The sequence below is a fragment of the Ictidomys tridecemlineatus genome, chromosome 15, assembly GCF_052094955.1.
Source record: "Ictidomys tridecemlineatus isolate mIctTri1 chromosome 15, mIctTri1.hap1, whole genome shotgun sequence".
Classification (NCBI taxonomy): Eukaryota; Metazoa; Chordata; class Mammalia; order Rodentia; family Sciuridae; genus Ictidomys; species Ictidomys tridecemlineatus.
Window position 1 is genome coordinate 8919876 of NC_135491.1, and position 11002 is coordinate 8930877.

The 11002-nt window shown below is 57.2% G+C and overlaps 1 protein-coding gene across 2 annotated transcripts; it reads left to right on the forward strand.

The window, feature by feature from the left end:
• The first annotated feature begins 2 nt into the window (after positions 1 to 2).
• Kptn (kaptin, actin binding protein) lies at positions 3 to 9658 on the forward strand. Of its 2 annotated transcripts, XM_005336582.5 has the most exons (14): positions 3 to 57; positions 293 to 378; positions 2340 to 2804; positions 3138 to 3220; positions 3324 to 3408; positions 3488 to 3542; positions 4833 to 4908; positions 5018 to 5091; positions 5446 to 5555; positions 5624 to 5701; positions 6408 to 6483; positions 7060 to 7195; positions 7275 to 7457; positions 9240 to 9658. In XM_005336582.5, exons 3-14 carry the CDS (start codon positions 2582 to 2584, stop codon positions 9366 to 9368), a joined length of 1308 nt encoding a protein of 435 aa, XP_005336639.2. In that variant the 5' UTR covers positions 3 to 57; positions 293 to 378; positions 2340 to 2581; the 3' UTR covers positions 9369 to 9658. The 2 variants fall into 2 exon arrangements, with proteins under 2 accessions (XP_005336639.2, XP_040135641.2); XM_040279707.2 differs by lacking the exons at positions 3 to 57; positions 293 to 378 and having other exon boundaries at positions 2793 to 2914.
• The last annotated feature ends 1344 nt before the right edge of the window (positions 9659 to 11002 follow it).

An 11002-nucleotide genomic window follows, 5' to 3' on the forward strand; every position in this document is an offset into this window, starting at 1 on the left:
CTCTTCCTCCTCACCTCTGCTGCCCTCCTCAGCCCACAGCATCCCTGCCTGGCCATGGTGCGTCCTGTGGGTAGTGGGACATGCTCCCCCAAGCAGCTTGACAGGGACTTGGGCTGGGCAGGTCCTGGGGTGGAGGCCCCGGATGTGGGCTCAGAGGAGCAGCAGGGCTTGGTCCCATGTTCCTGGGCTTTGGGGTCTGTGGGCCTTGGTTTCAGCCACTGGGGAGCCTCAGAGTTGGCTGGAGGGCAGAGCAGAAGGGAACCTGAATTGTCCCACCCTCACCCACATCCAGGTTCCCCTGGGAGGCAGGCTGGATGCCCAGTGACAGTTGTTCCATCTGTCATAGGATGGAGAAGAACTGACTTTGGTGGGCAGAGTGTGAGTCCTGTGTGGGTCTGGGGGTGGGACAGGTGACAGGTCCCTTTGCCTGACAGAGGTGGGTGGGAACTGGCCAGCTTTGCCACACTCCAGAGTGGGGTCCCCTGTAAGCCAGACAGATTTCCTGGTCCGCCTATGCTTCCTCAGGGTGGCCCCTCCCTGTGGTGGGGCACTGGCTGGAGGACACTGCAGGGAGGCAGAGTGTCACAGCATGTGGGATGGTAAGCAGGGACAATGATGAGGAGGGGCTGCCTGCAAGAGGCTCCAGCACTGGCCCCCCAGGAAGTTCTGGTGAGGCTCCAGAGTTGAAGGAGTGGCCAGGCCCTCACCAGCCCTGCCCGCCGCCCTGCAGCTCCCCACAGCTCTACAGTGGACTGCTGGTACCTAGGCAGGTGGCCGGATCTGCTCCAGGCGCTGCTGACCGAGAAGGGTGGGAAGCTATTTCTGCACCCATGACCTAGGTCTAACTCTCAAGCCATTGAACGTCTTCCACCTCCGGCCACAGCCTATGCTAAGTTGTGGTTTGAGTGAGGCTCCTGCTCTGGGTTGGTCTTAGGGAAGCTCCACAGGTGGTTCAAATGAGCAGCAGGGGGGAAACCTGAAGGAGACAGCTCTTGACTTGCCATCATAACTTCATGTGTTTTTCATTCACTCAACAACTACTAAGTGAACGAGGTTCCCAGGCTGCCACATGGGAAGGGGACACTGACCCCTGTGTCCCATTCACTCAGGCTTCTCATCTCTGTGCCAGGCCGCAGGCACACTCTGGGCACACCCAGTGCTGCGCCTAGGAGCTCTTACTAACTCCAGATCTCTGGAGTTACCCGCCCGCTTTCTTTTCCCCACTTTCCATGTCCACTTGCCTTGAGGGCTTGCACGTGAAGTCCTTCAGGTACTAATCGCCCAGGGCTTGGTGAAGGGCCTGGCATGCGCTCTGTGGTTCTGAACAGGTACTGCTGCCTGCTCAGTCAGGCCTAGTGTTCCAGGTGCTGGCGATTTGGCTGAGCCTAGGGAGACGCAGTCTCCACCTTCCTGGAGCTTTTCCGCGGGGAGGAGAATGACAGGCCACTCAAAGTGGCCAGGACAGCTGACCAACCCATGTCTCCTGGAAATGACACATGGATGCACACAGGGTCCCCAAACCTTGTCCTAGGGACAAGGAAGTGTGAACAAGAACCCCTGGAGGCCTCAAAACACCTATTTTATATCCTGTCGCCACCAATCCCTGGCCATCAGCCAAGGATTACTGTCCCCAAGCCTCAATTCATTATTTGTAAATTGGGATAAAAATCTCTTTGTAGGGTTCTTGCAAGGATTTTCTGGGTAAAATCTGTAAAGGGTATCCTGGCACAGGGGGAAAGCTCAGTGAATGAAAGGGGGAAGGTACCCCTCTGGCCCCACTGAATAGTTGTGTGGCACCCATAAGAATGGCCAACCGGACTGTCAGCAGGGCCGCATTCAAGAAAGGAGGTGGTTATGTGCCACCCTGATAGATATGTTTTAGGGTAAGAACATGATAGTTAAAATAATGAATTAAAGCACCAACTTGTTTGGGCTCCAGTGATGCTGCTGCTTTTGGGGGAGATATATACTGGGGATCCAACCCAGGGGCGCTTTACCACTGAGTTTTTTCCCCTAACCCTTTCTTCAGTTTCTACTTTGAGACAGGGCCTCAATAAATTGCCCAGGCTGACCTTGAACTTCTTGCCTTGCGACTCTCCTGAGTCCCTGGGGTTACAGGCGCTCACCATTGCATTCGGCCTAACTGGTTCTTTATAGCTGTGTGGTCATAAGTTACTTGACCTCAACTCCATCTGTAAAATAGATATGAGTGGATGTATCTATCTCGGCCTGCTGGTGAGTTTTGAATAGATTGTTAGGTTGAATGCCCACAGAGTAACTGTTCCTGGCACAGAAGGGTAATGTTAAGTTTTATGATTCTCATTCTACCTTCCACACAGCCTACAAGGAAGGGCCGAGGGTCGCCACCTACCATCTTTGGTTACACTCCTGCAGCCCCTTTCCTTCGGGTGAAATGGAAAGGGAAAAGTGCGCAAGCGCAATAGGACAAAGTGGTGTGGGCGCCATCTTGATACAGGGCAATCTCCGCAGTTTGTTTACGTCATCCGTCTGCGCAACTGGCAGGCGTCCGATGGATTAGGTAGAGAACAGTGGTCCGCGGCAGAGGCTGCGGAGGGGCGTGATGGGGGAGGCGGCCGTGGCCGCGGGACCCTGCCCGCTGCGCGAGGACAGCTTCACGCGTTTCTCGTCGCAGAGCAATGTGTACGGGCTGGCCGGCGGCGCGGGTGGACGTGGGGAGCTCCTCGCCGCCACGCTTAAAGGCAAGGTGCTCGGCTTCCGCTACCAAGACCTCCGACAGAAAATCCGGCCGGTGGCCAAGGAGCTGCAGTTCAACTACATCCCCGGTGCGTGGCGCCATGAAGCTGGGGGGCGTGGAACGTGGTGTTGAGGCTTCTGAGGCTCTGTTGGAGCCCGGTCACCACGATGGGAGACTGGGTGACTGAACGGAGTCGAGGTTTGATTATCACTGGGGTCGGGGGTAGGGATAATAGGGGCTTGAAAGTGGGTAGGGTTCAGGATTCCTAAAGCAAAAGTCAAGATGCTGGTACCTAGTAGTCAGATAGTGATGGTCAGGACTCCCGCAGACTCATAATTGCGGTGGTTCAGAAGTCGCTGTGATTGGTGGTACCAGGAGTCTCAAGTCTGACTACAGTGACATTTTCACTGTCCCCTTCCAGTGGATGCAGAGATTGTCTCCATCGACACCTTCAACAAGTCACCCCCGAAGCAGGGCCTGGTTGTGGGGATCACTTTCATCAAGGTACCCAGAGCACCCTCCACCTACCCACACCCTCCTTACACACCAGCCATGGTGCCTTCCCAAAATCCCTCCTGCTACCCCTGAAGCGAGTTTCCTTCCCCAGGATTCAGGGGACAAGGGCTGCCCCTTTCTTAACATTTATTGCGACTATGAGCCTGGCTCTGAATTCAACCTCGACTCCATTGCGCGTGAGTGAGGCTGGGAACTGGAGGGTGGGAGGGGGCCCTGGCAAGTGTGGGGTGCCCATCTGCCTGTGTCCTCCTACAGAGAGCTGCCTGAACCTGGAGCTCCAGTTCACACCTTTCCAGCTGTGTCACACAGAGTGAGTGTCCCTGGGCACTTGGGGTCTCAGACCCCTGTCAGTGGGAGTCTGTTTCCCCATCTGGAAAACAAAAGGGTTATAGTCAATCAAGGACTGGAAACCAAAGTGCCATTGATGCCAGAGAGGTTCAGCACAGCGGGGAGGGAGGGCATGGGGTGTGGTAGGGGCAGTAGCCAGCTGGAGACCACACACCTGCCCATGGACAGTATGCTTCTAAGGTGAATGTGGACCAGACAGCCAGGGGCCACCACTTTCTCAACCCTGAAGAAGATTACCTGAGAGAGCTCATTGAGCGAGCACCTGTGCTGTAGACATCAGGAATTAGCAGGTTCTAGATTCTGAGGTTCTAGATTCTGACATCCCCAGGATCAAAGATGCTAAGTTTTATAGAGTTGTAAGCTCAAAGATTCCAAGGTTTGAAAGTTCTACAGTTTTATGGATGCCAGCATCTTCTGAGATTCTATATAAGGTTTCTAACATTCTTGTGTTACAAGCAGATGAAACACAGACCATCTAGAATCTCAAAGTTCTAGTGTTCCCAACTATGTGGATTCCACTCCGGGGCTTATAGAACACCGGTGTTCTAACATAAGGGTTGGAAAACTATTTTTGCAAACTTCTTCTGTGAAGACCCATATAGTAAAATATTAGGTTTGGGGACCAGTCCCTGTCACAACTACTCAGTTGTGCCATTGTTGCAGGAGAGCAGCTGTGATAACTGTGCAAATGAATGAGCATGACTGTGTTCCAATAAAACTTTACTTACAAAAACAGGAAGTGGGTTGGTTTTGGTCTGCAGGTCCTGGTTTGCCAACCTGTGTCTAGCAGATAAAAGTTCTAAAACTGAAGATTCAAACTCAGCCATGTTCTAGATGCTAGGGTTTGGATGATCCACACGTTCCACGAGACTAGATACCAACCATGACAATTTCTAAAAGCCCTAGTCTTTCAGAGAAAACAATAAACAACTTCTGGAATCCTGGGCTTCAGTGTTTTAAGGTTCTACAGTTCCATTCCAGAGAGAAAATCCCAGCCGGGGAGGGCCCCAGGAATGGGAGGTGCTGGCGTGAGTTTCTGTGGTGCTGAGATGGGGCAGCTTCTGAGAGGGCTGGCTCCTGTAGGTCTGTGCTTCCCAGACACGTACTAAGAGCCGAAGTCTGAGATTCTAGTCTGGGTCTGCCATCTGAATGTGAGGGTGCTTACAAGCAAGGATTTCTGCCAAGAGGATCCAAAACATCTGGACTCAGCCACACTCAGGTCCTTCCATTTTCTCAATTTGTCTGTTTGCAGGGTCCAGGTTGGGGATCAGCTGGAGACTGTGTTTCTCCTGAGCGGGAACAACCCAGCCATCCATCTCTACAAGGAGGTGAGGCACCAACATATCCTGCCAGGGTTCCCCGTGGGCTGGCTCTGGGCGGAGGATGCCGGAGGCTGGTGGCTGACTCCAGGTACCTGGGTGGATCGTGTTCCCCCAGAATGAAGGGCTGCATCAGTTTGAAGAACAGCCCGTGGAGAACCTCTTCCCAGAGCTCACGAATCTGACCAGTAGGTAGGATGGGCCCCAGAAAAGCCAGCAGGGACCTAGGCTGTAACCTCAGAGAAGACAGTGGTGGGAAGTGCCTTTAAGGACAACAGGGGATCCTAGAGAAACTGAGCAGCAGGCATGAGCTCAGAAAAGGCAAGGTGTGACCCCCAGGGAAAATGACCAACAGTGGTGACCCCAGAGAGAACAGGAGGTGGACCCAGTAATCAGATGATAGGGATTGGCCCCGGAGCATTGGGCAGTGGGGATCACGACTTGCAATCAGATTGCTGACCAGGTGCTGCAGGGAGGGGTGGGTGCTGGGAGCCACTGATGGTCCTCTGTGCTGTCCATCTGTCTGTCCATCCACCTGCCAACCAGTGTCCTCTGGCTTGATGTCCACAACCTCCCCGGCACATCCCGGCGCCTCTCGGCTCTCGGCTGTCAGAGTGGCTATGTCCGTGTCGCCCACGTGGACCAACGGAGTCAAGGTGAGGGCCGGGCCGTGTGCCAGGGCTGGGAACTGGGGCAGAGCCTTGAGTCCTTGCTCTCCATGCAGAGGTGCTGCACATGTGGACAGTCCTGCAGGACGGCCCCATCTCCCGAGTGATCGTGTTCAGCCTCACGGCCCCCGAGGGTGAGCTCAGGGTCCAGGGACCAGGGGAGGCAACTCCGCAGGTTAAGCTCCCCCACCCGAGTTGGTTCCCCAACCCGGGGTGTCAGACCCCATCCTTCCCTCCGCACCCTGTCCAGCCATTGCGATGGCGTGCCCCTCCCCTCCCCTCCTGCCCACGTAGCCTAGGGCGGTCTTCTCCGCTGGGCACCTCTGCTCTCCCTGCTTTGGTCTGACCTAGACTTTTGCTCCGAGGTTGAGCTGCGCCATTCTCTCTGTGGTCTGACCCTCACTCTTCCCTTGGTGACGTACTCGCATCCCCCGTTCTGTCCTTTCTACTGTCTGCGGACCGACTGCTGTCCCACCACTCAGGATGGAACCGTCAACCCCCATGCGTTGGTCTCTTCCTGTTCCTTGACCTGTCTGGCCTTGATGGCGTTTCTTTGGCCCCTGTGCCGTTTGGGGTGGCCCTTACTGGCCCCCCCCACCTGGTGTTCTCCACGACCCCTCAGGGAACGGTCTCTCTGCTGGGTGGAACCTCAGGCCCCTCACGCGGCCATCTCACACCCGCTCTTCCCTGTAGTACCGACCTCCGCCATTTCTCTTATGGTCCAGCCTCTAACCTCCTGTCTTCTTTGAGACCTAACTGGTGTTCCTCTCACCGAGGGGGACGGGGTGTGGGGAGGAACCTGTCCCCACAGACCCCCCACCACTCCCGTTCCTTCTGCAGAGGCCCCGGACCAGCCGCGGCAGGAGGCGTGCAGCGTGCTCGTGGTCAGCATGCTGGAGCCGGCAGTGGTGTACCGGTGAGGGCCTGGGCAGGGGCGGCCTGACCCCGCGACCCAACCTTGTCCTCAGCAGAAGGTCCCTCTGGGTGAAGCTGGTCAGGGCTGGGCAGGTGAAGCTCTTGGTGACCCAGGAAGGGCACTGTGAGTGTTTATGTCTGGGTCCTATAGAGAGTGGACAGAGGCCTCGGGTGGGCAGAGATGCCCAGCCCTGGAGAGGGCGGGCCAGGGAGTGTTCCAGCAAGTGTTTTCCCACACACCTGGGCAGGCCCCATCTGTGACACCTGCCAGTTTCCATGGGTTCAGTGCCCCCACCGTGGAGGGGGGCAGGTACCCCAGCAGGAGACCTGTCCACCCCCATGGGCCAACACAGCCAGCTCTGGCACACCATGGGTGGACGGGATGTACCCAAGCCAGGGCCAAGTCATCCAGGCCCTGGGGACAGCGTGGGTGTCCAGACTGGGGACGGGGCGTGCGAATCCCCAGGAGAAGCATGGGGCCTCCTCTTGGGTGTGAGGTGCCTGGCCTGCAGAGTTGGGAGGCAGACACCCTGAGGGGCACAGGTCAGTGACCAGCTGACGCTGGGCTGGTCCTCAGGGACCTGCTGAACCGGGGCCTTGAAGACCAGCTTCTCCTGCCTGGCAGTGACCAGTTTGACAGCGTCCTCTGTGGCCTGGTCACTGATGTGGATTTAGATGGACAACCAGAAGTCCTGGTGGCCACCTATGGACAGGTGGGACATGCGGGCTGGGACTGCCGTGCCCTCATGTCCCTGCACCCCCCTCAGCCTGTGACCTTGCCTCCCGCCACAGGAGCTGCTCTGCTATAAGTACCGCGGCCCCGAGTTGGGGCTGCCGGGGGCCACCCCTGGCTTCCAGCTGCTGTGGCGGCGGAGCTTCTCGAGCCCCCTGCTGGCCATGGCTCACGTGGACCTGACCGGCGACGGGCTGCAGGAGCTGGCCGTGGTCTCCTTGAAGGGCATGCACATCCTGCAGGTAACTCGCAGGCCAGGGCTGGGCACGGGGCCTGCGGAGGGTCCGCACATCTGTGGGACCAGGCCTGTTCCCGCAGGATCCTCGCGGGCATCAGGGAGGCAGGACGGGTCGCTGGGGAGGGGTCAGGCCTCAGCCTGGCCCGGGGGGAGCATGAATGCTGGTTTCTCCCCTTCCTGTGGGGTTCACCGCTAAGGCCACCTCCGGGGAGAGGGGTCCCTGTTGGCCAGGAGGACACTCACGGCAGCTGGGTGGGCCCTACCTGGGGGAAGAGGTTACCCCCCTGCCCCGGCTCCCCTCAGCCTCCAGGGGCCTCCCCACCCCCACAGTCCCTCCTCGAGCTCTGCCTTGCTTCCCTTCTCTGTGGCCGTGGGCCGACCTGAGTCTTCCCCTGCACCGGAGCCTCTGCCCTGTGTCTGTGGGACTCACCTGCCTCACCTCGGCAGCCCTTTCTCCTCCGCTGGTCCCCACGGCACTGGCTGTGGCTGACTGCCAATTGCTGGTGGCATCGACTTCCACGTCCGACTTCTTACCCTGCCCTGCAGTGTGACCTCCAGCTGCCTGCTGCAGCAGCTCCGGGCACCCAGCCACTGTGCTCCAACCTCCCACTGACCTCTGACCCTCGCACAGCAGCCTAGTGCCTTTCCGCCTGTCCTGGTCCACCGTCCACCCATGGAAATGGCCCGTGGTCCAGCCTTGGACCCTCCATTGTAATGTGGCTCCCCCTGCTCTGGTCTAACCTTGACCTTCTGCTGACCGTCACCCCACCTTTGAGGCTGTGCCGTACCTTGCCCACCTTACCCCTGCTCTCTCCTTCCCTCCCGTCTGACCCAGGGCAGGGCTGGCTGGTCTAGCCTGGGTTCTCCTCTGGCTCTCCCCTCTGCTGCTGGAGTCTTCCTTGGGCCTTTTCCCACAGGCTAATCCTTATAGAATGTTCTAGATTAAGCCCAGGAGAAGATAGAGTGAGGTTCCAGTGGGAAATCTGAGGTTGGACCACCTTAGGCAGGACAAAGTGAGGTCTCAGGAAAATAAGGTTTAGATGGTTAGGCTCCAGTGGAGATGCTTGAGGTTAGCAGATGGGTCCTGAGGTTAGACCACGTGGAGACTCAGAGCCAGGAGAGAGGCTGCGGTTAGACCCTAATGCCAAGGACATAAGCCCCACTAGAGAGGTCTGAGGTTAGACCCCAGTGGAAAAGACTGTGGTCTGATTATGGGTGAAAGGACTTCCTTTTACTGTGACCTCACTGCCACATCACCCTTCATCACAGTCTACTTAAGCATTTCACTCCAGGTGTCTGCTCCTCTCTCCCGGCTGCTGAGGTCTAACCTCAGACCTTCCAGCTGAGGTCTAACCCTGGCCCTCGTGTGTTAATAGAGCTTCTCTCTTCCCCTTGGATCTGCGGCTTCTTTGCCTTGTTGACCTATCTTTTGCTGTTAGGGTCTCACCTTCGCCTCTCCAGGGTCATTGAGCCTCTAGTAATCAGACTCACTCCCTTTGTAGTGTTGTCTGCTTTTATTTTGACCCATCTCTGTCCCTTCCACTGATTTCTGGCCCGCTCCCCTACTTTTGGCTCTAGGCCTGTCCTTCCCACTGGAATTCACTTGAGGCCTTCTCTCTGGGTCTAGTCTTCGTCTTGTCCCAGAAATTCCTTCTTCCCCACACCCTGCAGTCTGGGCTCTGTGCCCTGCTGGCCCTTGGGTGTCCAGTCCATACTGCCCGGCTGTGGTCTAGGTGCATTCCCTGCTTTGTCTCAGCTGGCCCTCCTCCTCCCCCTCTCCCCACAGCACAGCCTCATCCAGGCCTCTGAGCTGGTCCTGACCCGGCTTCGGCGTCAAGTAGAACAGAGGAGACGGCGGCCACGGGGGCTTGGGGACAGGTCAGGCCCAGGGCCTGCAGAGCCCCCGGCCTCCTGAGCACCTACCTGTCGGTTCATTCTTCTTACACCTGGAGCAGTTCGTGAGACACATCTCCAGCCATTGATGGGAGGAAGTGTCCCAAGACGAGTGTGGTCTCCCCAGGTCCCCGGGTGGGACAGCCCTGAGTCTCTGCTCTGGCTTTGCCCCACGAGCCCTGTGACCCAGGCTAGCCCCTCTCTCTGTGCCTCGGCATCCCCAGCGGGAAACGGGCGATCCCACCCGCCATCTCCAGTGCACTGAGCACTGGTCATGTGTCCAGAGAAACAAAGCTTTCACAATCGACTTCATTCTTTTGTATGGCAAGCATTTTTTAAGCACCTACTGTATGCCAGGCTCTGTGGATGCTGGAGTCACCTAGAAAAATCAAGGGAGGAGGTTTTAAGGACAAGAGAATCCAAAGTTAGACCCAGAAACGGGACAGAGATTAGATCCCAGTGTAGACCATAAAGGAGAAAACTGAGGTTAGACCCCAGCAAGAAAGTGGGAACCAAGCCACTGTGGAGCGCTGGGTAAGATGAGGGGGTCTGAGGTTAGACCCGGCAAGTGGCGGAGGTTTGCCCTCGTGGACTGATCTGAGGTTGAACAATTTAGCTCTCAGTCAGGATGACTGAGGACCCCAGTGGTAGGGTCTAGATCTGGGGTGAGACTCCATGGAAAGACTGTGGTGGGAGGAATTCTTGTGGGAGAATGTCGTCAAGTTGCCGCAGAGGGTGTGAGACTAGGCCCCTGTGAATCATACTGGGGTTGGACCCCTCAAAAAAATATGCAAAGGGCCTGGGTTAGGGCCCAGCAGAACATAATTGCGGTTTGGTTTTTGTTTTGTTTGCAGCACTACCACTGAGCTACATCCCAACCCTTTTTTATTTTTTATTTTGAGACATGGTCTTGCTAAGTTTCTGAGGCTGGGCTCAAACTGAGTCCTCCTGCCCCAGCCTCCCCAGCCTCTGGGTTTGCAGGGGTGCATCCCTGTGGCTGGCAGTAATAGAGTGGAGATCCCAGTGGAGAATACTGAGGTGAAAACCAGACAGAACCCAGGGTGCACCGTACTGTAGAGGCTGCGGTCAGGCCTAGTATGAGAAGCCCAGGACTTGGAGCTGCACACAGGCACCCAGGAAAAGGAACCAGAGTCTGCCTCCCAGGGACCATGGAAGGCAGAAGGCAGGAGATGAGTGAGGAAGCAGGCCTGCCCTCCCCCACCACAGGCCAGGAATAGAATCCGGGTCAGCGGGGTGGGGGGGGTGGTTCCTGAGCAGGCTCCAGACTGGGACTTGGGCTTGGGTGGGACGCCTGCTCCTGTGTGTGGTGGGGGTGCAGCATCTGGTCATGTAGACCATCTGTCTCTGCCTCTGGCCATGGAAATCCTCCCATAAATCTGACCACCAGCCGGGACCAGGCCCAGCCTCCAGTCTACAGTGTGGGAGACAGGAGCCTCCCTGCCTTCATCCCGGCAAACTCCATCCCCCACCGGGTCTCCCAGAAGCCAGGCCCAGCATGGGGAGTTGCAGGGAGCTGGATCCTCTCCTCCTGGCAAAAGGCCCAAGGCTGGCTCGCCAGGACAGGCAGTGGGCACGGGCACTGGCATGAGCGGCTTCCTCCCCCGCTGCCACCTGCAGAGGCCTAGAACCGGGGCC